The sequence below is a fragment of the Thalassophryne amazonica genome, chromosome 10, assembly GCF_902500255.1.
Source record: "Thalassophryne amazonica chromosome 10, fThaAma1.1, whole genome shotgun sequence".
Classification (NCBI taxonomy): domain Eukaryota; kingdom Metazoa; phylum Chordata; class Actinopteri; order Batrachoidiformes; family Batrachoididae; genus Thalassophryne; species Thalassophryne amazonica.
The window spans coordinates 17,756,891-17,783,976 of NC_047112.1; the positions used below are offsets into that span (position 1 = coordinate 17,756,891).

Genomic DNA, 27,086 nt, shown 5'->3' on the forward strand with positions numbered 1-27,086 from the left:
GCACTTGGATTTTGCAGTAATCAAAGTTGGTGAGGGGAAAAGGCTCCGCCCAGCAGCCGTCGCTGGGGTCATGCAACCCTCTAAAAGCACTCGCTGGGACTCCGAACGTCAGAGATTCATGAGAGAATTGTGGGACGGTTGAGCAACATGCACAAGCTGTGGGGGACCATGCCAAAATAGCGGAGATGATCAGAGACGAACAGCCGCTTCCGAAATTGGCCACAGTTACAGCAGACATCAGGACTCCCATTTGAGCTTTCTGTACTTATCCATGTAATATTTTTTTTGAGAACAATTCTGCAGGAGCAGTGCGCAGAACTGTGGCTTTTTTTTAATTTTCATTTATTTAACATGCCCCGAACTAGTCTGATGTGCTCACTGTGAGAATGAGGCACAATCGGTGAGGAAATATGATGGAATGCTTTCATTAAACACACTGTGTTCAAATCCAGCTCTTCCAAAGTGCACATATCAATCAATCAATCAATTTTTTTATATAGCGCCAAATCACATCAAACAGTTGCCCCAAGGCGCTTTATATTGTAAGGCAAGGCCATACAATAATTATGTAAAACCCCAACGGTCAAAACGACCCCCTGTGAGCAAGCACTTGACTACAGTGGGAAGGAAAAACTCCCTTTTAACAGGAAGAAACCTCCAGCAGAACCAGGCTCAGGGAGGGGCAGTCTTCTGCTGGGACTGGTTGGGGCTGAGGGAGAGAACCAGGAAAAAGACATGCTGTGGAGGGGAGCAGAGATCGATCACTAATGATTAAATGCAGAGTGGTGCATACAGAGCAAAAAGAGAAAGAAACAGTGCATCATGGGAACCCCCCAGCAGTCTACGTCTATAGCAGCATAACTAAGGGATGGTTCAGGGTCACCTGATCCAGCCCTAACTATAAGCTTTAGCAAAAAGGAAAGTTTTAAGCCTAATCTTAAAAGTAGAGAGGGTGTCTGTCTCCCTGATCTGAATTGGGAGCTGGTTCCACAGGAGAGGAGCCTGAAAGCTGAAGGCTCTGCCTCCCATTCTACTCTTACAAACCCTAGGAACTACAAGTAAGCCTGCAGTCTGAGAGCGAAGCGCTCTATTGGGGTGATATGGTCCTACGAGGTCCCTAAGATAAGATGGGACCTGATTATTCAAAACCTTATAAGTAAGAAGAAGAATTTTAAATTCTATTCTAGAATTAACAGGAAGCCAATGAAGAGAGGCCAATATGGGTGAGATATGCTCTCTCCTTCTAGTCCCCGTCAGTACTCTAGCTGCAGCATTTTGAATTAACTGAAGGCTTTTTAGGGAACTTTTAGGACAACCTGATAATAATGAATTACAATAGTCCAGCCTAGAGGAAATAAATGCATGAATTAGTTTTTCAGCATCACTCTGAGACAAGACCTTTCTGATTTTAGAGATATTGCGTAAATGCAAAAAAGCAGTCCTACATATTTGTTTAATATGCGCTTTGAATGACATATCCTGATCAAAAATGACTCCAAGATTTCTCACAGTATTACTAGAGGTCAGGGTAATGCCATCCAGAGTAAGGATCTGGTTAGACACCATGTTTGTAAGATTTGTGGGGCCAAGTACAATAACTTCAGTTTTATCTGAGTTTAAAAGCAGGAAATTAGAGGTCATCCATGTCTTTATGTCTGTAAGACAATCCTGCAGTTTAGCTAATTGGTGTGTGTCCTCTGGCTTCATGGATAGATAAAGCTGGGTATCATCTGCGGAACAACGAAAATTTAAGCAATACCGTCTAATAATACTGCCTAAGGGAAGCATGTATAAAGTGAATAAAATTGGTCCTAGCACAGAACCTTGTGGAACTCCATAATTAACTTTAGTCTGTGAAGAAGATTCCCCATTTACATGAACAAATTGTAATCTATTAGACAAATATGATTCAAACCACCGCAGCACAGTGCCTTTAATACCTATGGCATGCTCTAATCTCTGTAATAAAATTTTATGGTCAACAGTATCAAAAGCAGCACTGAGGTCTAACAGAACAAGCACAGAGATGAGTCCACTGTCCGAGGCCATAAGAAGATCATTTGTAACCTTCACTAATGCTGTTTCTGTACTATGATGAATTCTAAAACCTGACTGAAACTCTTCAAATAGACCATTCCTCTGCAGATGATCAGTTAGCTGTTTTACAACTACCCTTTCAAGAATTTTTGAGAGAAAAGGAAGGTTGGAGATTGGCCTATAATTAGCTAAGATAGCTGGGTCAAGTGATGGCTTTTTAAGTAATGGTTTAATTACTGCCACCTTAAAAGCCTGTGGTACATAGCCAACTAACAAAGATAGATTGATCATATTTAAGATCAAAGCATTAAATAATGGTAGGGCTTCCTTGAGCAGCCTGGTAGGAATGGGGTCTAATAAACATGTTGATGGTTTGGATGAAGTAACTAATGAAAATAACTCAGACAGAACAATCGGAGAGAAAGAGTCTAACCAAATACCGGCATCACTGAAAGCAGCCAAAGATAACGATACGTCTTTGGGATGGTTATGAGTAATTTTTTCTCTAATAGTTAAAATTTTGTTAGCAAAGAAAGTCATGAAGTCATTACTAGTTAAAGTTAGTGGAATACTCAGCTCAATAGAGCTCTGACTCTTTGTCAGCCTGGCTACAGTGCTGAAAAGAAACCTGGGGTTGTTCTTATTTTCTTCAATTAGTGATGAGTAGAAAGATGTCCTAGCTTTACGGAGGGCTTTTTTATAGAGCAACAGACTCTTTTTCCAGGCTAAGTGAAGATCTTCTAAATTAGTGAGACGCCATTTCCTCTCCAACTTACGGGTTATCTGCTTTAAGCTACGAGTTTGTGAGTTATACCACAGAGTCAGGCACTTCTGATTTAAAGCTCTCTTTTTCAGAGGAGCTACAGCATCCAAAGTTGTCTTCAATGAGGATGTAAAACTATTGACGAGATACTCTATCTCACTTACAGAGTTTAGGTAGCTACTCTGCACTGTGTTGGTATATGGCATTAGAGAACATAAAGAAGGAATCATATCCTTAAACCTAGTTACAGCGCTTTCTGAAAGACTTCTAGTGTAATGAAACTTATTCCCCACTGCTGGGTAGTCCATCAGAGTAAATGTAAATGTTATTAAGAAATGATCAGACAGAAGGGAGTTTTCAGGGAATACTGTTAAGTCTTCTATTTCCATACCATAAGTCAGAACAAGATCTAAGATATGATTAAAGTGGTGGGTGGACTCATTTACTTTTTGAGCAAAGCCAATAGAGTCTAATAATAGATTAAATGCAGTGTTGAGGCTGTTATTCTCAGCATCTGTGTGGATGTTAAAATCGCCCACTATAATTATCTTATCTGAGCTAAGCACTAAGTCAGACAAAAGGTCTGAAAATTCACAGAGAAACTCACAGTAACGACCAGGTGGACAATAGATAATAACAAATAAAACTGTTTTTTGGGACTTCCAATTTGGATGGACAAGACTAAGAGTCAAGCTTTCAAATGAATTAAAGCTCGCTCTGGGTTTTTGATTAATTAATAAGCTGGAATGGAAGATTGCTGCTAATCCTCCGCCCCGGCCCGTGCTACGAGCATTCTGACAGTTAGTGTGACTCGGGGGTGTTGACTCATTTAAACTAACATATTCATCCTGCTGTAACCAGGTTTCTGTAAGGCAGAATAAATCAATATGTTGATCAATTATTATATCATTTACCAACAGGGACTTAGAAGAGAGAGACCTAATGTTTAATAGACCACATTTAACTGTTTTAGTCTGTGGTGCAGTTGAAGGTGCTATATTATTTTTTCTTTTTGAATTTTTATGCATAAATAGATTTTTGCTGGTTATTGGTAGTCTGGGAGCAGGCACCGTCTCTACGGGGATGGGGTAATGAGGTGATGGCAGGGGGAGAGAAGCTGCAGAGAGGTGTGTAAGACTACAACTCTGCTTCCTGGTCCCAACCCTGGATAGTCACGGTTTGGAGGATTTAAGAAAATTGGCCAGATTTCTAGAAATGAGAGCTGCTCCATCCAAAGTGGGATGGATGCCGTCTCTCCTAACAAGACCAGGTTTTCCCCAGAAGCTTTGCCAATTATCTATGAAGCCCACCTCATTTTTTGGACACCACTCAGACAGCCAGCAATTCAAGGAGAACATGCGGCTAAACATGTCACTCCCGGTCTGATTGGGGAGGGGCCCAGAGAAAACTACAGAGTCCGACATTGTTTTTGCAAAGTTACACACCGATTTAATGTTAATTTTAGTGACCTCCGATTGGCGTAACTGGGTGTCATTACTGCCGACGTGAATTACAATCTTACCAAATTTACGCTTAGCCTTAGCCAGCAGTTTCAAATTTCCTTCAATGTCGCCTGCTCTGGCCCCCGGAAGACAATTGACTATGGTTGCTGGTGTCGCTAACTTCACATTTCGCAAAACAGAGTCGCCAATAACCAGAGTTTGATCCTCAGCGGGTGTGTCATCGAGTGGGGAAAAACGGTTAGAGATGTGAATGGGTTGGCGGTGTACACAGGGCTTCTGTTTAGGGCTACGCTTCCTCCTCACAGTCACCCAGTCAGCCTGCTTTCCCGGCTGCTCGGGATCTGCCAGGGGGTAACTAACGGCGGCTAAGCTACCTTGGTCCGCACCGACTACAGGGGCCTGGCTAGCTGTAGAATTTTCCACGGTGCGGAGCCGAGTCTCCAATTCGCCCAGCCTGGCCTCCAAATCTACGAATAAGCTACACTTATTACAAGTACCATTACTGCTAAAGGAGGCCGAGGAATAACTAAACATTTCACACCCAGAGCAGAAAAGTGCGGGAGAGACAGGAGAAGCCGCCATGCTAAATTGGCTAAGAGCTAGTAGCTACGGTAAGCTAGCGGATTCCTAAAAACACGCAAAGTGAATAATGTGTAAATAATTTAGAGGTGATTCAGCAGAAGGAGTGCTTTAGTTAAGGCACGTAAAGATTACACTGGGAAACAAATCGTAATCTAGATAACTAGATCAATCTAACTGCGCAGATTAAACAGCTAACAGATACAGCAAAACACCGCTGTGCTCCGGAACAGGAAGTGATACAATACCGCAGTGAGAGCCAACCACCAGTAGAAGCAAGCAAGAGCCTCAATAGCCTCAATGTCATTAAGTGTAGTGTTACCAAATTCAAAGCACACCGTGTGCTGTGCTGTGGAAATGTGACAACATCCATCCATCGAAGCCAAAATATAGGAGGATGCATCTGTGCCAAATCAACATGACACCCAAAAAACAAAAAAACAAGGGACCAGCCAAAGAGGCTTACAATGTTATTGCTTAATAAATCAAATCAAAGGACGAACACACCCGAAGTGCTGCTGGACATCGCTGCATCATGGCAAAGAGGCTGGTCTAGTGCGCGGATGAGCTCTGCGCATGAATCTTGGAACAAAAGTACAAAAGGATCATATAAGCGGGTTATTATTCTGCATGTCAGTGAGAAAGCTATTCACAAATTCATTCCAGGTCCCTTCCCTTGTTATTATTATTATTATTAATTTAGTAGTTACTGGGTATAATCAGGAATTTCTGCAGTCTACTCACATGGATAGCAAGAGCTGAACACTTTGTGCACAAACATGTCTTTCATTTCAGCCGCTATTGGCCACTTCAGTGAGATACCAACTGCAAAACTGCTCTCCAGCAGTCGCAGCCCAGTGAGATAGGACACTTAGCAATCAAGTTAGAGCCAACTGCAACAGGCAAAGAGTGTTGCCTTTAATGTAGCTTGTTGATAGAGATGGGAAGCTGTAACCAGGTGTCTGCCTCAGGCTACCGGTGTCCTTGGACAAAACACTTGATCTGCATCATCCCAGTCCAGATGGGTAAACGATACAAGTCTTGGCTGGGAGATTAGCCTGTGATGGACTAGCGTCCAATGTCAGAGGGGACTCAAGACTTTCACCTGCTTCACACTTTTATCAAGTATCTAGATTTAAACAGACTTGATCACCCTCAGGGCCTGTACAGGACCTGCTGGTTCTTTTTACTGCTGGTTGGGTGACAAAACACAAACATCTTTCTCACCAGCAAACTCCAGCTGTCACACGTTTTCAGATTATTAAGTACTTTTCCAAACAAATACGAAATATGAAGCATTTCCTTCAATTAAACCACAGTCCATCGATGGCCAGAGAAAAGCACTGCCATCAATTTGGTCTGGGAATATCTGTTGGTGCCACATTTACACCACTGAGTAAACTTTGATCCTGTATAAGAGCCACCCAGGCAGACAAACTGTCTATCCCCACTTCTCGAAAGTAGCCATCTCTCTGCAACAGCTGTAAAATAGACGTGCACTTGGTCTTCTGCCATTACTGGAGTATTCAACATTTGGATAACTGCATACTGGATAATGTCCAGAGATACTCCTGATGCTCCACACCCAAATAACCTTCTGACAAAGTCATCCCAATGGCAGAGAAGTATCCCCCCCCACAAGCAAGCTAATAGCAAAGAAATCCAGCTGTCACCTAAAGTAACGGGTTAGCACCAAAGTCGCACACACAAAAGGTAAGACAAAAGTACCAGGACCATAAAATCTTGGACCTTCGTTCTCCTGCAAAGGTATTGGTCTCACCAATCTGTCCAGGGAAGTTGCGACTCCCTAATCTAGGCTCCAGTTGTCATTTTCTGAAAGGCAGAGGACCCAGAGGCATCAATGCCATCAGATGGAAGAATAAATAAAGTTATCTGAAGACATATAAGAAGAAAATGGTTTATTAACAAAAGTTTACAGAGTACAGGGCACAAACTTTCAGTCATACAAATTGACAAGAAGCCATTATCCATACTTAAAAGGGTCAAACTAAGCCACCTACCTTTTACAATTTTATACGACTGATTTTCTACTAAATAGCCTCAAAAAATTACAAAATTCATTAACTGTGCATGTAAAAACCTCATCTTAGAACCACATTTTAGTTTTGGAGCTTTACTTATGTATTTTGGTTTTGTGACATGAGTTACAGAAGCCCAAATCATGACTCCTGCTGAAGCTGCAAGACACACCCACTCACCAAGAACAGAAAGATCCATCACCTTGGAGTCTCTGGGGGACTTTTACGAGACCTGGTGACCTCCATCAGCTCTCTGAAGCGGTTTATAATCAGACCCCTTTAAAGACTAAACAAAGATTTTAAAAAGTTTTCATTAATCCATTTACTGAATACTCTGAGCATCTTCACTCTGTGGGAATACTTCTGGTGTAATCTTTGGAGGCAGCGATACTGTTAGAAAAGATCAAACATGATCTTGTGGCGCAGCCGAGGGGGATGTGGGGAACTCAAGAATCCACATCTGGATTAAGGATCGGTTGGTCCATTTCACCCTGCTCTGAATGCACACAATGAGCCAAATCAGGTGTGCTCAGCCAGCTGCTGATTGGCTGGATACACCAGACTGAAGTAATCTGGTCTGACCGGATTGTGAACTAAAAGAATATGAGCAGTACTTGGGGTCCTGAGGAGCAGGAGCAGGAACAAGGATCAAGAGACCAATAACATTTTAATAGATTATTCCACTATAAGTATAGCTCCACAAAGTTTCATGGTGCTCTTTTGAAAACTCTGCTACCAAACAGATGTCAGTGAAATCTCATAGTGGAGGTAAAGATGATGCTGTAAAGTTTGGGGTCGAGTCGTGTTACCCGAAGCATCGTGGGAGTCAAAGAAAACAATCATGCTGTAGAAATAAATACCATTATGACTCAGGGTCTGTGGACCATCGTGACCTGCTATGAAGTGTCTCACAGGAACGGCAATCTGATCCAAAATGTCCTGGTTCTGCTGTCCTTGCTGGTGACTGAAGTCTAAAAACTGTTGCGTCCCTCTGTGACTCGATGCTGCTGAGCGAGTTTACCGTAACCTCCTCTGGCGGGATCATAGTCTTGCCTGTACTCATCTCTCACCTGCACACAGCGCAAAAAAACTCCAATTAGAGAAAAGAAGAAGAGAAACTTTACTTTTTAAATAGCTAAAGGATAAGCAATAAGTGACAGTGATATTTAAAGAAAAAAATAAAATCACTGAACAATGCTGAATATGTTTTAGCTGCATGAACTGAGAGCATGCTGATTAGAGTCCAACCCATATATGGGTTGCTGATAATATCTGCAGATACAACCCCGATTCCAATGAAGTTGGGACGTTGTATAAAATGTAAATAAAAACAGAATACAATGATTTGCAAATCCTCTTCAACCTATATTTAATTGAATACATGACAAAGACAAGATATTTAATGTTCAAACTGACAGACTTTGTTGTTTTTGTGCAAATATTTGCTCATTTTGAAATGGATGCCTGCAACACGTTTCAAAAAATTTGGGACGGGGTAACAAAAGACTGGGAAAGTTGATGAATGCTCAAAGAACACCTAATTGGAAACAGGTGAGTGTCATGATTGGGTATAAAAGGAGCATCCTCAAAAGGCTCAGCCATTCACAAGCAAAGATGGGGCGGGGATCACCACTTTGTGAACAACTGCATGAAAAAAATAGTCCAACAGTTTAAGAACAATGTTTCTCAACATTCAATTGCAAGGAAATTAGGGATTCCATCATCTACAGTCAATAATATATTCAGAAGATTCAGAGGATCTGGACAACTTTCTACACGTACGCGGCAAGGCCGAAAACCAACACTGAATGCCCGTGACCTTTGATCCATCAGGTGGCAGTGCATTAAAAACCGGAATCATTATGTAAAGGATCTTACCGCGTGGGCTCAGGAACACTTCAGAAAACCATTGTCAGTTAACATAGTTTGTTGGTACATCTACAAGTGCACATTAAAACTCTACCATGCAAAGTGAAAGCCATACATCAACAACATCCAGAAACACTGCCGCCTTCTCTGGGCCCGAGCTCATTTGAATGGACAGACGCAAGGTGGAAAAGTGTGCTGGGGTCTGATAAGTCCACATTTCAAATTGTGGTTGGAAATCATGGACATTGTGTCCTCCTTGACAAAAGAGGAAAATGACCATCCAGATTGTTACCAACGCAAAGTTCAAAAGCCAGCATCTTTGATGGTATGGGGGTGTGTTAGTGCCCATGGCATGGGCAACTTACACATCTGTGATGGCACCATCAGTGCTGAAAGGTACACATTGAAAATGTGTGGCACATTATAAAGCGCACAATACGACAATGGAGACCCCGGACTGTTGAACAACTGAAGTCGTACATCAAGCAAGAATGGGAAAGAATTCCACCTACAAAGCTTCAACAATTAGTGTCCTCAGTTCCCAAACACTTTTTGAGTGTTGTTAGAATGAAAGGTGATGTAACACAGTGGGCCACAGAAAGTGGCCATGGGCCGATTGTCAATGACTTTGTTGAGTGGTGTGAGGCCTCTCACCTCATATTAAATGTGTCCAAAACCAAGGACATGGTCATGGACTTCAGGAAGAGTGGTCAAACTCATAGCATGACCACCTCAATCAAAGGTGAGACTGTGGGGCAGGTCACCACATACAAATACCTTGGAACTGTAATTGACTCTGGACTGACCTTTGTAGCCAACTGCGAGGAAGTCTTCAAGAAAGGACAGCAGCGCCTGTACTGTCTCAGGAAACTGGCTGTTTTTAATGTTGATCGAACTCTTATATCCTTGTTCTATCATGCTTTTATTGAGTCCATTTTATCATTTTCTTTAGTGGCTTGGTTTGGGTCATTATCTATGATGAACAGGAACTCTCTAAACAAGATAGTTACATGGGCGAGTAAGCTGACTGGGCAACCACATCTGAGCCTAGACTCACTGTACATCAGACAGTTACAGCGGCTCGGCTCTACTATCAGCCAGGACCAATCCCACCCTCTGAACTCTCTGTTTGTGCTCCTGCCGTCTGCTCAGAGATTTTCTGTTCCAAAATGTAGAACAAAGAGATTTAAAAACAGTTTTGTTCCTGCAGCAATATCTGTGCTAAACAAAAATCAGCGCCACTAAGAACAATTGACTCTGAACACTTTAAGTCCTGGTTTGTTTTTACTGTTTATTTATTCATGTTGTATGTATGAGTGCATGGTTTGGGGATGCCCCTCTCCTCTGAACTGCAAACCTAATTTACCTATGGGTACGAGTAAAGAAACCTGACCTGACAGTGGTAAACATACCACTGTCCCAGCTTTTTTTTTTTTTAAACATGTTGCAGGCATTCATTTCATAATGAGCAAATATTTGCACAAAAATAATAAAGTTTATCAGTTTGAACATTAAATATCTTGTCTTTGTGGTGTATTCAATTGAATATAGGCTGAAGAGGATTTGCAAAACATTGTATTCTGTTATAAATTAACATTTTACACAACGTCCCAACTTCATTGGAATTGGGGTTGTAAGAAAACTTGTTCCCCCTGAATAAACAAAGCAGAAAAACATTTTAGCTGTTGGAAATGATGTCATTATGTAGTTTTCCCAACACAGGATGTGCCAACTACATTGTTTGCAATACTGCCAGGGATGGCTGGGACCCCCATCACCCCTCGGTCAGATGAGCTTCAGACAGAGACAAAGCAACTGGCTGCCAATCATTTTTAAATCAGATCAGGCATTTTACAGCAACAAGAGACAAGTGTTTGCTCTGCCGTCACCTTAGCGGAGCCAAAATAGATAAAGAGTCTACTTTATGCAATTGCTGAGATAATGGTTAAAAATGCAAATTATTGGTCGAGTTAATGGGGTTTTAAAAAGAAATAGTTCTCACCATTTGTCATGCTTAGTTATCACATTACAGGGTAACATATGTCATCAGTCATAGAATCCAATGTACGTTACCTTATTTGACCTTTACTTTGGACCAAGCATTCAACACACTCAAAATGATTCCATTGATTAATCCTTTTATTTCAACCAATAATTTTTATTTCAATTAATAATTTTTTTTACCTGAAACTGGAGCAACTTTAACTTTTGATCCCTATACAAACTGAAACTGACCTTTGTCACAATTCTTTTACTGTTTTTACACCATAACATTCCGCCATAGATAGTCCAAACATTCCCTTTTGGAATTGTTATGATCAGACAAATAATATGGTATATTTTTCAACATGACTGGAGCATTTTTAAATTTTGATCTCTGTGTATCTCTTCACTGACCTCTACCTGGCTATAGCTACCACCCTGGGATGGCTATCATATATTTTTTGGTAGGCCATGATACAGTGAGGCTGGATTGTAAGTGTTGTTCAGTGCCCTTAAGTGATACCAATTAGGTCAAAACTGATGACTGGCTCATGGACCGCTACTGGAACGGAGGCTATTTGCTTCATAGCTACAGTATGTGAGCAAAATACAACCAGGCAATGCAGTAAGATATTAGTAATTTTAAAGACAGGGAAAATGGTATCAGACTGGTATAATCAGATACTGAAGATTCCAGTACTGGTCTCATATTGGGCATGAAAAACTATACTGCTATAAACTATAAAGAAATACAGAGACATTAAATGTCTTTATTAATCACAACCATTTTTCATTTACAATCCTTCCTTAGCTTGTTCGGTGACACAAAAAGCAAAACCGATCATCATGTATGTAGCAATACTAACATTATAAAACACATTTTTCAAATGTCACACTATAAAAATGTCATTACCTCTAAAGGCCATAGTTAATCGTGCATAATTTAGTTTCAAAGTCCTCACTCTCTAAATATCACACTGTGGATTTATAATGTGTCAATATCTTGGATTGATTGTTGGTTTTAAATGCCATATTTTGCTGCATTTGTTATGTCAGAATAAAAAAAAAAAAACAGAAGCAAGATTATTTGTTAAAGGCAAAACATACAACACCGACATTACCTTTACTGAGTTGGTTACATGTGTATTTAGTTTCACTTGGTGAACTTAACAAAAAAAAAAAAAAAAGGAAAGTGTTTTGAAAACACACTTCATAGTTTCACATTAGTTGCCTGAAAATAACTTTCCAGAAGGATATGCTGAGTCATGTTACACAGTAAGCTGGCATTTGTTTCTGTAGTACTAGAACAGTGAATAATAAAACATTTTATTTGAACAGAAACAAAGAACTGTTAAAATGTTGTTTTGCATCATTAACAATTTTACTTTTTTTTTTTTTTTAAATAGACTGATTTGATCAACAGTTCACCTTTACGTCAAAGCTTCACAATTCATTTCTCATTTTGTTTTCTGCATGGAAACTATATTCCCGACATAAAAGATAACATCCTTTAAGGCTGGAGAACATGTTAACGTGCAAGAATAACGAGGCAGCAGGAACTGACCTACGCACATGTGGATAGATGTAGTACAATTAAATATCCCCTCTAGCCCTGTGACCCACAGGAGATATATAATTAAAAGTATGTCTACCATGAAATACCTAATAAATTCCAATAATTAATATGCTTACAGTTTCTTGATCACACTCCAAGTCAAATTTGTCTGAGATGCACTCAATCAGGATGTCCAGCTCAAATTCAGTGAAATATCAGATTAAATTTTGTTCAAGTCATCAAGTGGACAAGAAAATCTGACTGATTCAGACATGCACAGCAAGTGCAGTTCTATGCTACCCTTCTGCCTAACAACAGGTGGCGAATTCACATACAAAGCAGAGCAATCATCAGACTTCAGAACTTTGCTCCACTGATCAGCTCTCCTCTTTGGCCCTTCTAAAATACTTTAACTGTTCAAGTGCTGGAGATCAATGAATGTGGTGTGCTCCTCAAGGAACATAAATTTAATTTCATGTTAACTTAACAAAGGTATATATTTAAATTATTTTCCGGACTATATGTTGCACTCAAGTATTTATTGCATCTGTCCACAAATGCTTGATGAAGAGAATATATATACATGCCTCTTGAGTCTATACATTGCATTTCATTTTGAAACATGGCACTTCCACTTCATGCAACAAGAAGGAAAATTAATTCAATCTACGCATTATTTATTTAGAATGCAAACATGCATTAGTAAGCAGAAGCTAATGGACAAATTAATGTTATGAGGCACAACAAACTTGAGAAACTGCTTGTTGTTGCCACTGAACAGATGAAGCATTTGATGAACATCATACACATTTACCTTCCTCAATGTAAAGGTTTCAATTTATTTATTTTTACATATCACATTTTTAAGTTATAGGTAGCCTCACGTTAGCCTAGCCATCCTCCACATTGTCCTTGGAAGTACAAACAAGTTCAGCGTGGAGTAGTATGAAAGTTATTCCCTCTCTTTATTCAATACCTGTCATTCAGTTTGTGAGGATGATTTATTAAATTTCTGTGTTCTCTAAAATCCAGCACTTCCTCCACATGAAGATCATCTTATTTTTCTATTCCAGAGTGTGGCTCAGACAGTCCCTCATCCAGATCAGTATACAGGAGAAGCTTGTCACATGTGTAAATTCTGCCATCTTGTGGTCGTAGATGATAATACAGTATTTTTTTTACATTACGTGGTTTTGAAAAAGTTAAATGAATGAGACTGCATTTTTTTTTAAACTGACGTTGCCGAGCCAAATCACTTGAGCAAACAAGCTATAATCTACAACAGTGGTGTCCAAACTATTCCAGAAACGGCCGAGAGGGTGCAGGTTTTTCTTGCAGCCACTGATTTCAACAGGTGATTTCACTGATTAACATCCCTTTGAACAGGTGGGATGAGTTCATCAGTGAAATCACCTGCTGGAGTCAGTGGCTGCAAAGAAAACCTGCTCCCTCTCGGCCCTTTCCGGAATACTTTGGACACCACCGATCTACAGTAACAAGTCTGATCACAGTTCACGCAGGCCTTACGAGTTCTTGGATACACAAAGTTTCAGAAACTCTGCCCCATTAGTGGCCAACACCAGAACTGAAACATACCCAATCTGAACATGTCTGAGGTTTTCATGAGGTAATCCTGTCTACCCAGTTTCACCTTAATATACACTCAACAAAAATATAAACGCAACACTTTTGGTTTTGCTCCCGTTTTGTATGAGATGAACTCAAAGATCTAAAACATTTTCCACATACACAATATCACCATTTCCCTCAAATATTGTTCACAAACCAGTCTAAATCTGTGATAGTGAGCACTTCTCCTTTGCTGAGATAAGCCATCCCACCTCACAGGTGTGCCATATCAAGATGCTGATTAGACACCATGATTAGTGCACAGGTGTGCCTTAGACTGTCCACAATAAAAGGCCACTCTGAAAGGTGCAGTTTTGTTTTATTGGGGGGGGATACCAGTCAGTATCTGGTGTGACCACCATTTGCCTCATGCAGTGCAACACATCTCCTTCGCATAGAGTTGATCAGGTTGTCAATTGTGGCCTGTGGAATGTTGGTCCACTCCTCTTCAATGGCTGTGCGAAGGTGCTGGATATTGGCAGGAACTGGTACACGCTGTTGTATACGCCGGTCCAGAGCATCCCAAACATGCTCAATGGGTGACATGTCCGGTGAGTATGCCGGCCATGCAAGAACTGGGACATTTTCAGCTTCCAAGAATTGTGTACAGATCCTTGCAACATGAGGCCGTGCATTATCCTGCTGCAACATGAGGTGATGTTCTTGGATTGGCACAACAATGGGCCTCAGGATCTCGTCACGGTATCTCTGTGCATTCAAAATGCCATCAATAAAATGCACCTGTGTTCTTCGTCCATAACAGACGTCTGCCCATACCATAACCCCACCGCCACCATGGGCCACTCGATCCACAACATTGACATCAGAAAACCACTCACCCACACGACGCCACACACGCTGTCTGCCATCTGCCCTGGACAGTGTGAACCGGGATTCATCCATGAAGAGAACACCTCTCCAACGTGCCAAACGCCAGCGAATGTGAGCATCTGCCCACTCAAGTCGGTTACGACAATGAACTGGAGTCAGGTCGAGACCCCAATGAGGACGACGAGCATGCAGATGAGCTTCCCTGAGATGGTTTCTGACAGTTTGTGCAGAAATTCTTTGGTTATGCAAACCGATTGTTTCAGCAGCTGTCCGAGTGGCTGGTCTCAGACGATCTTGGAGGTGAACATGCTGGATGTGGAGGTCCTGGGCTGGTGTGGTTACACGTGGTCTGCGGTTGTGAGGTTGGTTGGATGTACTGCCAAATTCTCTGAAACGCCTTTGGAGATGGCTTATGGCAGAGAAATGAACATTCAATACACGAGCAACAGCTCTGGTTGACATTCCTGCTGTCAGCATGCCAATTGCACGCTCCCTCAAATCTTGCACATCTGTGGCATTGTGCTGTGTGATAAAACTGCACCTTTCAGAGTGGCCTTTTATTGTGGACAGTCTAAGGCACACCTGTGCACTAATCATGGTGTCTAATCAGCATCTTGATATGGCACACCTGTGAGGTGGGATGGATTATCTCAGCAAAGGAGAAGTGCTCACTATCACAGATTTAGACTGGTTTGTGAACAATATTTGAGGGAAATGGTGACATTGTGTATGTGGAAAAAGTTTTAGATCTTTGAGTTCATCTCATACAAAATGGGAGCAAAACCAAAAGTGTTGCGTTTATATTTTTGTTGAGTATACAAAGATGTATTTACAAAGTTGACCAGACTGCCCCTGGTGGCCACAATGAGCAGTAAAATGTTGAACTTATCCGAGATGTTCATGAGGTTTCCTTATATACCAATTCCGTGTTCTTTGCCAACACATTTTATGTACACAGGTTTCAGAGACTCTGCTCCCTGGTGGTCATAGCTACAATTGGGGAAAAAAACAAGTGCTTCCCAACCTTCAGCAACTCAGGTAAAACAACTAAAATGAAATAAGAATGTTAATTCAACAAGCTAACGCATATCTGTATTAGCAGAATGCATCCAAATCTTAAAAACACCACTGCGAGTCTGAGCCTCATTTGTCAGGGAAGAGAACAGTCAAAAAGGAAAGACTGGTGGGCGATTGTGAGGGGAAGGGGAAGAGTGTCGCCCCTCCAGGAAGGGGAATTTTTTTTTTTTTTTTTTTTTTAAGGAGCTATTTATACATGTAAATCCTGGTAAAATCCATTCAAGACCACACTACAAATGTTTTTTTCAATTAAAAAAAACAAAACAAAAACACAGGTATGTTGATACTCAGTCCAATGTAAAATCCAAGTTGACACTACCTATAGGACTGAAAGGAATAATAATAATAGACAGTTCTAGCTAGTTTCTGTGGTATTTTGCTTGTTTTCAATATTTTATGCTAAATTCTGCTGAAACATGGGCCCCACCCACATCCTTTATTCATGTGTTCATCTTCTTGGCTTATAGTATTTGTATATTTTTTAATAAGTACTAACTTCCCTCAGCAATGGATATCTGGTCTGACATCAAAGCAGGCAAGTTGCAGGTTGTTTGGCTGCCTCAGAGTTCTGTTCACCTGGTTTGTTTGGTCTCTGTCTGATGAGGCCGCGACACGGGATCTTGCACGAGAGATGCTTTTCAGGAAAAGTAAAGTTGTTTACTGCTGTGGGTACCGCTATCCAGTCATGAACTGCTCAGCTTTTGTTTCATTAACACTTACGAACACAAACGAACTGCGGAACAATGTGCTTAGCTCTTAGCCTACCAGTTCCTTCTTCTACCTACTCTAATAATTCTGGCATGCCTCTTGTGCACACCACACTGCTCAGCGATAACAGTTAACGCTAAGTGCCTAATGTGAGAATCACATCCCACCTTAATTTTTTTCCCTCATCGGATTTGAAATGATAGACAGGTGCCAAAAATGAATCCCAAAATTCTCATCCCTGATTTGTACATGAACAGACCACAAAATGACATACAAGTGCAAATAATTACTCAGGACAAATAAACAACAGATTTCTTACCTGTCCTCCAGATTTGCCACGGCCGTACTGCCGCCCCTCCTTGAAACCAGCGTCCCAGTCTGTCCGGATGATCCGGTCATCCAATCTTGTTCCATTAACGTAACGCATGGCGTGTTCTGCGTCTGCACGTGTGTAGTACCTGATTCAGTAGGGGTTAAGGTTTTATATGCAGCAACAAGTAGAACATGACATCACATCTTCTGACACCTACAACTGTAGGAAGGAAGCTGCCTGAAAGCAAACCAGCATTAGTATTTCTGCTGCAGGTTCCTTATTTAAAAGGATACTCAACAAAGCAAAATCCACATGCCGTCTTCTTGATTTTATCGAGGCCAATGATGATGCGCTTCACATCTCCACACTTAGAAAAAAGCTCATGCACCTGTCAGATTACAAATAAAGTAATTGCACTATAGACCAAACAGACAACTGAACAACAGATGTGAAGTAGTAGTTTATTTCCAACTTTACAAACAATATGCTGGGGCATTTTAGAGTATCCAACTTCAGCTATGTGTATCTGTTTGACCAAGGATGGCGCTGAGCTCCACATATGCACATACAGAGAGCCACAGCCATAGGGAAAAAAAAAATGCTTAAAAATTGCCAGGGTCAAGAGGGGCCTGGTCAGGGCGTCTGGGAGAGCTGAAAGTTTTTAGCCATGCTAATGCTCCCCATACTCATTTTTTGCAGTGAATTTGCAAGGAGAGATGGGGGGGGAGGAGGCAGCTGTTTATCCAACTCTTTATAAGCTGGACAAAATCTATCTTCATATACCAGCAACGTCTGTGCCGTGTGAGCGGGTCATCTCCAAAACTGGAGAGGTGGCAACAAAGAAAAGGAACAGACTCAAACCGAACACCACTGAAATGATCTTGTGTTTAAATAAAAACCTTTGAAGTGCCCAAATACCCAACATTTTGTACAACCATTTTCCTAAGTCCCTAGCAGCACAAGCATTTCTCATCTTTATTACACACAGTATTTTATGATGGGACAATCACATTATAACACAAGTACATTATGAATGTCCTTAAACGAAAATACAGTCAAAAATTTGAATATGCACATAGAACCTTTATTGTTAAACATATATGAGGCAGCATGGTGGCTTAGTGGTTAGCAGTGTTGCCTCACAGCGAGAAGGTCATGGGTTCGATTCTCACTTGGGACCTTTCTGTGTGGAGTTTGCGTGGGTTCTTCTCCGGGTGCTCCGGCTTCCTCCCACATCCAAAGACATGCGGTTAAGGTGAATTAGATACTTTTAAAATTGTCTGTACGTGTAAGTGTGGGTGTGAATGTGTTTGTTTGTCTATATGTGGCCCTACGACAGAGTGATTTCCTGTTCAGGATGTACCCCACCGTACGCTCCATGACTGCTGGGATAGGCTCCAGCACCCCACGACCCTCAACTAGAGTAAGCAGTTGAAGATAAGTGAGTGTATAACAGTGCCTGTTTCATGACCATGACTGGACAGCAGATGTTGCCATATTTAATTGTATCAAATGCAACATAATTGCTTCATATTGATTCACTGGTTCAAAAAGCTTCGGCTTCTCCGTCACTAATAATAAGCAATAAAATACATCAGCAACCACTAATTATTTCCACATGTGCACGGACAGACTTACAATCATGAATACTTTGATGTTGTGTATCAAAGTGGGACGTTAAATAACGTACAACATGTCCTTTAAACATTAACTTACTGAAGAAAGAAGCACAGAGCAATGAACATGGATCTCACACGTCTAATCCCACAGTACCTGATGGCTGCTTTTGCGTCAGTGTTGCTTTTGCAGCAATGTTCCTGGCATCCAAATCACCAGTTTCGTCCCTTTCTATCGTCTTTCCCGCAATTTTTACAGCTGTGGTTTTGTGCCACTACAAAGCTTTTTTTTTTTTTTTTAGTTTGACCGCTTTATGGCAATTTGCACCCATTTACGTTAATACTGTTTAAGCATACATCTAACGTGTGCCTTCAAAATGACTGTGTTCACATGAACTTTGGGATTGTCACAGTGATGAAATACTGGAAAAAACAAACACTGTACCCATTTCGATTGTGCTGCATAAAGTATGTGCTGAATCAGAGACCAACAGGTGCAGAGTTTGAACTGATGATGTTCTCTGAATGCCAGTGTATCTTACCTGCTCCTCAGTGGTGTAGAACGACAGGTTTCCCACATACAAAGTGTGACTTTGCTTCAGCAGCTTCTCCTGAACAATGCGGTCACCCTGAAAACACGTGACCACTTTTATTGTCATTAACCTTTAGCTGATGCTATTTTGTGATATTTAGACTGACATGAACCATAATGCTACCCTGTCACATCATAACCGTCCCACTGGTGTCCCCAATTTTATTTATTTGTGGCGTTAAGGCTTTCATGCAACACAGTGTTGGAAGTTATACACATATGAAAGAAGAATAAGGGAAGAATACTGTGTTGAATGCCCAAAAGTGTGTGAACATTTGAGAGCTGAAAAAACAAAATGCAGCTTCTTGATATAAAAATTTCCAAAACAATGCCCTTTCAACTTTCACTGAGGAATAATCTACATGAATAGGTTTTATCACAATCGATTAAGTCCAAGATCTTTAGGAGGTGACTTTTGGTAGCCAGTTTCTACACATCAACCATACCTACAGACAGAATTGAGCAGTTCTGAGACCTTGTGTAGCCTTCGGGAATACTGATAAAAATAAAACCCCATTACCGTAACTCTAATTCGGAGTGTGAAATGAGTGACTGTCTAAATCAAAATAAATGTTATTTTTTGTATTAATTCCAAGTGATGCACATTGGTTACTTTTTATCCTTATTGCACAAACTGATAACAGCATGCAGCAAATGACACTGACTTTCATCATCAAGTGAAAGTGGTCACTCACAAGAAAAGCAGAATTCAGGACATTTGGTCAGTCCTGCCTTAATTTTACCAAGAAACGTAATTCTCTAAATAAAATCACTCAACAGGTGAAGTGACTGCTCAAATAACACAAGATTACACCAAATACCCTGGATTTAAAAATGAAATGACCATCTTTCCAGTGCATCCGGACTAGACTCGGTCAATTTTTACCCGATGGCCGTATTGCGAATGCTTTGCTTCCATCCATCCATCTCTCTGTGCTCAGCATAAGTCCAGACCTACTGCTTCCACAGTTTACAAATTGACAGGGAATGTTCTTGGGACACAGACCTTGGACAAGTTCAAAGATGGCTAACCTTGACCTATCATAAGAGGTTAAGAAGTCACATTCTGTTCCCTTTTTTTTTTTTTTTTTTGAGGGGCAGGGGTGACAGCCTATTAGAGTAAAACAGCACCGTGATGTCAGTGGCTGGTCTAGCTAGCTGCAAACTTGTTTGTGTGTAGATATAGCTTCTGTCATATACGTATTACGTAAAAACTAGCAAGAAAAAAACACGTCTAGAACTGAAAACGCTGTTTTTGGAAACTGATAATGCCTCTGGAGTGATTTACAAGACATTTCACATACGTCAGCATGCATGCTAACTTCCGTTAACTCAAAGCTAACTTCTGCTTCTGTCAAAAGCTCATGTATGCGCACATGCACATCCTCTGGCAGAGGCTGTTAAAACGGAAATATTGTTTATGATTGATTGAGGGGCATTACTGAACATGTATAAATTGTAGAGAGGACAAAGCATCATAAAATTTATGTAAATAACAATAACACACAAACACTTTGCACTGGGATACCAAATAAACGATGGCAAATTATATAGAAGACAATGCTCTACAGCCAAGGATATTTTAGCATTGCGTTATTTTTCCAGTTCCAGAAATATTACCAGCTGGAAGACGTGATCACAGCATCAGTTCGATATCTGTTGGCAACGGTGTCACACAGTTTTAGTGTAAGGTTTGTTTGCTTTTTTTTAATCTTTTCAGTGAAGGTTAAGTTGCATTTTATTTCCACCTGGTGTGAAAAAGTAATTGATTACATAACCACTGTCAATGTTGTCATGTGACAGATTTTTCATTTCAATAGCATTTTTCCCCCCAGATGCTCAAAGTGCTTTACAATGATGCCTCACATTTTCTTCCTCATTTTTATAAGTGGGTTCACTCAGGAGAAATGTGGCAGGGGTGATGTTTGAACCGGGAACCTTCTGCACTAAAACCAAGTGCAGTAACCCCTTGGCCAACACCCCTGTTTTTACTGGTCACCTACACTCAACAAAAATATAAACGCAACACTTTTGGTTTTGCTCCCATTTTGTATGAGATGAACTCAAAGATCTAAAACTTTTTCCACATACACAATATCACCATTTCCCTCAAATATTGTTCACAAACCAGTCTAACTCTGTGATAGTGAGCACTTCTCCTTTGCTGAGATAATCCATCCCACCTCACAGGTGTGCCATATCAAGATGCTGATTAGACACCATGATTAGTGCACAGGTGTGCCTTAGACTGCCCATAATAAAAGGCCACTCTGAAAGGTGCAGTTTTATCACACAGCACAATGCCACAGATGTCGCAAGATTTGAGGGAGCGTGCAATTGGCATGCTGACAGCAGGAATGTCAACCAGAGCTGTTGCTCGTGTATTGAATGTTCATGTCTCTACCATAAGCCGTCTCCAAAGGCGTTTCAGAGAATTTGGCAGTACATCCAAGCAGCCTCACAACCGCAGACCACGTGTAACCACACCAGCCCAGGACCTCCACATCCAGCATGTTCACCTCCAAGATCATCTGAGACCAGCCACTTGGACAGCTGCTGAAACAATTGGTTTGCATAACCAAAGAAATTCTGCACAAACTGTCAGAAACCGTCTCAGGGAAGCTCATCTGCATGCTCGTCGTCCTCATCGGGGTCTCGACCTGACACCAGTTCGTTGTCGTAACCGACTTGAGTGGGCAAATGCTCACATTCGTTGGCGTTTGGCACGCTGGAGAGGTGTTCTCTTCACGGATGAATCCCGGTTCACACTGTCCAGGGCAGATGGCAGACAGCGTGTGTGGCATTGTGTGGGTGAGCGGTTTTCTGATGTCAATGTTGTGGATCGAGTGGTCCACGGTGGCGGTGGGGTTATGGTATGGGCAGGCGTCTGTTATGGACGAAGAACACAGGTGCATTTTATTGATGGCATTTTGAATGCACAGAGATACCGTGACAAGATCCTGAGGCTCATTGTTGTGCCATACAGCCAAGAACATCACCTCATGTTGCAGCAGGATAATGCACGGCCCCATGTTGCAAGGATCTGTACACAATTCTTGGAAGCTGAAAATGTCCCAGTTCTTGCATGGCCGGCATATTCACCGGACATGTCACCCATTGAGCATGTTTGGGATGCTCTGGACCGCTGTATACGACAGCGTGTACCAGTTCCTGCCAATATCCAGCAACTTCGCACAGCCATTGAAGAGGAGTGGACCAACATTCCACAGGCCACAATTGACAACCTGATCAACTCTATGCGAAGGAGATGTGTTGCACTGCATGAGGCAAATGGTGGTCACACCAGATACTGACTAGTATCTCCCCCCCAGTAAAACAAAACTGTACCTTTCAGAGTGGCCTTTTATTGTGGATAGTCTAAGGCACACCTGTGCACTAATCATAGTGTCTAATCAGCAACTTGATATGGCACACCTGTGAGGTGGGATGGATTATCTCAGCAAAGGAGAAGTGCTCACTATCACAGATTTAGACTGGTTTGCGCTGCGGTGGTTTGAATATTTGTCTAATAGATTACAATTTGTTCATGTAAATGGGGAATCTTCTTCACAGACTAAAGTTAATTATGGAGTTCCACAAGGTTCTGTGCTAGGACCAATTTTATTCACTTTATACATGCTTCCCTTAGGCAGTATTATTAGACGGTATTGCTTAAATTTTCATTGTTATGCAGATGATACCCAGCTTTATCTATCCATGAAGCCAGAGGACACACACCAATTAGCTAAACTGCAGGATTGGCTTACAGACATAAAGACATGGATGACCTCTAATTTCCTGCTTTTAAACTCAGATAAAACTGAAGTTATTGTACTTGGCCCCACAAATCTTAGAAACATGGTGTCTAATCAGATCCTTACTCTGGATGGCATTACCCTGACCTCTAGTAATACTGTGAGAAATCTTGGAGTCATTTTTGATCAGGATATGTCATTCAAAGCGCATATTAAACAAATATGTAGGACTGCTTTTTTGCATTTACGCAATATCTCTAAAATTAGAAAGGTCTTGTCTCAGAGTGATGCTGAAAAACTAATTCATGCATTTATTTCCTCTAGGCTGGACTATTGTAATTCATTATTATCAGGTTGTCCTAAAAGTTCCCTAAAAAGCCTTCAGTTAATTCAAAATGCTGCAGCTAGAGTACTAACGGGGACTAGAAGGAGAGAGCATATCTCACCCATATTGGCCTCTCTTCATTGGCTTCCTGTTAACTCTAGAATAGAATTTAAAATTCTTCTTCTTACTTATAAGGTTTTGAATAATCAGGTCCCATCTTATCTTAGGGACCTCGTAGTACCATATCACCCCAATAGAGCGCTTCACTCTCAGACTGCAGGCTTACTTGTAGTTCCTAGGGTTTGTAAGAGTAGAATGGGAGGCAGAGCCTTCAGCTTTCAGGCTCCTCTCCTGTGGAACCAGCTCCCAATTCAGATCAGGGAGACAGACACCCTCTCTACATTTAAGATTAGGCTTAAAACTTTCCTTTTTGCTAAAGCTTATAGTTAGGGCTGGATCAGGTGACCCTGAACCATCCCTTAGTTATGCTGCTATAGACGTAGACTGCTGGGGGGTTCCCACGATGCACTGTTTCTTTCTCTTTTGCTCTGTATGCACCACTCTGCATTTAATCATTAGTGATCGATCTCTGCTCCCCTCCACAGCATGTCTTTTTCCTGGTTCTTTCCCTCAGCCCCAACCAGTCCCAGCAGAAGACTGCCCCTCCCTGAGCCTGGTTCTGCTGGAGGTTTCTTCCTGTTAAAAGGGAGTTTTTCCTTCCCACTGTAGCCAAGTGCTTGCTCACAGGGGGTCGTTTTGACCGTTGGGGTTTTACATAATTATTGTATGGCCTTGCCTTACAATATAAGGCGCCTTGGGGCAACTGTTTGTTGTGATTTGGCGCTATATAAAAAAAAAATTGATTGAAATTGAATTGAATTGGTTTGTGAACAATATTTGAGGGAAATGGTGATATTGTGTATGTGGAAAAAGTTTTAGATCTTTGAGTTCATCTCATACAAAATGGGAGCAAAACCAAAAGTGTTGCATTTATATTTTTGTTGAGTGTATGTCAAGTGTTTACTTCTTTTAATTTTGATGATAACTGACAACCAATGAAAAGACCAATGGAAAACTGCTGACTTGACGTCTTGCCTGGGCTAAAGACAAAAAGGACTGGACTGCTGCTGAGTGGTCCAAAGTTATGTTCTCTGATGAAAGTAAATTTTGCATTTCCTTTGGAAATAAAGGTTCCAGAGTCTGGAGGAAGAGAGGAGAGGTACAGAATTAATGTGGCTTGAGGTCCAGTGCAACGTTTCCACAGTCAGTGATGGTTTGGGGTGCCATGTCATCTGCAGGTGTTGGTCCACTGTGTTTTCTGAGGTCCAAGGTCAACGCTGCCGTCTACCAGTAAGTTTTAGAGCTCTTCAAGCTTCCTGCTGCTGACCAACTTTATGGAGATGCAGATTTTCCAACAGGACTTAGCACCTGCACACAGTGCAAAAGCTACCAGTACCTGGTCTAAGGACCATGGTATCCCTGTTTTTAATTGGCCAGCAAACTCGCCTGACCTTAAGGAAGATGCAACATGCCAGACCCAACAATGCAGAAGAGCTGAAGGCCAATATCAGAGCAACCTGGGCTCTCATACCACCTGAGTAGTGCCACAGACTGATCAACTCCAAGCCACGCTGCATTGCTGCAGTAATTCAGGAAAAAGGAGCGCCAACTACGTATTGAGTGCTGTACATGCTCATACTTTTCAGTTGGCCAACATTTCCTAAAATCCTTTTTTGTATTGGTCTTAATATTCAAATTTTTTAAGATAGTGAATTTGGGATTTTCATTAGTTGTCCAGTATAATCATCAAAATTAAAAGAAATAAACACCTGAAATATATCAGTCTGTGTGCAATGAATGAATATAATATTATTACTGTTATTAGTTTATAAAATCGTTCATGGACTTGCACCTCCCTATCTGGCTGACCTGGTAAGCCCCTATGTAACAGCTCGGGCCCTGCGTTCTCAGGGTTCAGGACTTCTATGTGTTCCCAGGGTGAATAAAAAGTCTGCCGGTCACAAAGCTTTCTCCTATCGTGCCCCAGCTCTGTGGAACAATCTCCCAGCACACATTCGGCAGTCGGATACTGTGGAGATTTTTAAGTCATGTTTAAAGACTCATTTGTTTTCTCTGTTTTATCATTAGTATTATGAAGTGTTTTTATTCTTGTATTCTTTTATGGTTGTCTTTCTTTTATTGTATTTTAAATTTTTAATTGTTTTTTGTGTGAAGCGCCTTGAGACAATTTTAGTGAATTGGCGCTACATAAATTAATAAATTTGAAATTTATAATGTACAAGTTTCACTTTTTGAATGGAATTACTGAAATAAATCAACTTTTTCCACAGTATTCTAATTATATGACCAGCACCTGTACAGTGCTTTTCCATCTGCATCAGACACTCAAAGCGCTTTACAATTATGCCTCACATTCACACAAACACACCGATGTCAGGGTGCTGTCATGCAAGGTGCTCAATACACACCGGGAGCAACTAGGGGATTAAGGACCTGGCCGAAGGGCCCTTACTGATTTTCCAGTCAGGTAAAAGCACTGCATTCATATAGCGCTTTTCCATCTGCATCAGACGCTCAAAGCTCTTCACAATAATGCCGCACATTCTCCCCAATGTCAGTGTGCTGTCATACAAGGCGCTCACTACCCACCGGAAGCAACTCGGGGATTAAGGACCTGACCCAAGCACCCTTACTGATTTTCCAGTCAGGTAAAAGAACTGCATTTATATAGCGCTTTTCCATCTGCATCAGATGCTCAAAGTGCTTTACAATAATGCCACACATTCTCCCCAATGTCAGGGTGCCGCCATACAAGGCGCCCCCTACACACCAGAAGCAACTAGGGGATTAAGGACATTGCCCAAGGGCCCTTAGTGAACCGAGGATCCTCTGGTCTCAAGCCAAATGTTTAATCACCTTTACACTTATTATCAATATTATTGTTACTTTTAGTTTGTATTATTTCTATATCATTTGATTTCTGTGTTATTTAACCCAATTCTATTATCCAAGTACTTCACTGCGATTAAAACGAAAATCTTATATACCAGAAATTTATTTAGATTGTAAGACATCGTTGTCGAGAATTCGAGCTTCGAAACACGCCCAATATAGGAACAATAATAATAAAACCAGCTATGCCGAAAGTTTAACGTAACACCAATAATTTGATTCTGGGAGCTCATAAATCGATCCTCACAAAATGCGATGCTGTTAGCCACTAGCTACATTCACTGTGATCATCTTATATAGTAGCGCCGTTTTTAAAAAATAAGTTTACACATACCTTAAAATGCTGGTCTCTGTATCGACCAATATCAATGTACGAATCACTATTTAGAGCGTTTAATTTGACAGACATACTGAAAACGGCACGACCTATTTTAAGGTTCAGTGCCACCAGCAGCTTCGATTCCTTTGTCCGTCCGATAAAACCATCCGACTGAAACAAATAGAAGGGAACACTTCCAGACCCAGCAGCGCCCCCTTTTTGATGTGTGGCTGCTCTCGATTTAGAAGATTAATGTACCATCCGGCTGTTTGTTTTTTTTTTTTTTTAAGTTGTTTCTCAAACTGGCCTCGGTGCTTTCAGTTTGTTGAAAGTCTACTTTTTGCAGTGGAGTGAAAAAATGAGCACAGCAGGATCCCTCTAGTGGCACTCGCTGGTAGGGCATCTTAGTGGCATCGACTGAAAACATGTAGAATTCAAGTAGCTTATAAACATCCTATAAGCTACAAAAATATATTTAACAAATTAACCTGTTTATATGCAATCAGGTTTCCCTACAACTTTATACTTCCATTGTTAAATCAAAGACAATACATGGGGTTCCAACCATTCAAGGAGACTTTAACCTTTTTTGTTTTACCAGTGAGAATAAAACTTAAGACAAAACATAAAAATAACCAATGAAAGTAATCAGAGGGCTGA

At 41.1% G+C, this 27,086-nt stretch overlaps 1 protein-coding gene and 1 long non-coding RNA gene across 2 annotated transcripts; both read right to left on the reverse strand.

The window, feature by feature from the left end:
- Positions 1-7,820: 7,820 nt before the first annotated feature.
- On the reverse strand, positions 7,821-26,597 carry ncbp2 (nuclear cap binding protein subunit 2). The gene is made up of 5 exons (XM_034179491.1): positions 26,442-26,597; positions 19,005-19,091; positions 17,140-17,234; positions 16,853-16,991; positions 7,821-7,951 (listed from the first exon to the last, which is right to left on the reverse strand). The coding sequence occupies exons 1-5, from the start codon at positions 26,514-26,516 to the stop codon at positions 7,853-7,855; spliced, it is 495 nt and encodes a 164-aa protein (XP_034035382.1). The 5' UTR covers positions 26,517-26,597; the 3' UTR covers positions 7,821-7,852.
- Positions 25,714-26,028, reverse strand: LOC117518384. Its single transcript, XR_004562970.1, has 2 exons — positions 25,996-26,028; positions 25,714-25,813 (listed from the first exon to the last, which is right to left on the reverse strand). It is a non-coding gene; the product is annotated as an uncharacterized LOC117518384 (long non-coding RNA).
- Positions 26,598-27,086: the final 489 nt, after the last annotated feature.

Excerpts from the sequence above, each read along its gene's own strand:
- ncbp2 (XM_034179491.1), bottom strand. The coding sequence starts at position 26,516 with ATGTCTGTCAAATTAAACGCTCTAAATAGTGATTCGTACATTGATATT. Across the intron at positions 17,235-19,004 it reads TCTACACCACTGAGGAGCAG|GTGCATGAGCTTTTTTCTAA; the intron begins GTAAGATACACT and ends GTAATCTGACAG. Across the intron at positions 7,952-16,852 it reads GTGGCAAATCTGGAGGACAG|GTGAGAGATGAGTACAGGCA; the intron begins GTAAGAAATCTG and ends CGCTGTGTGCAG.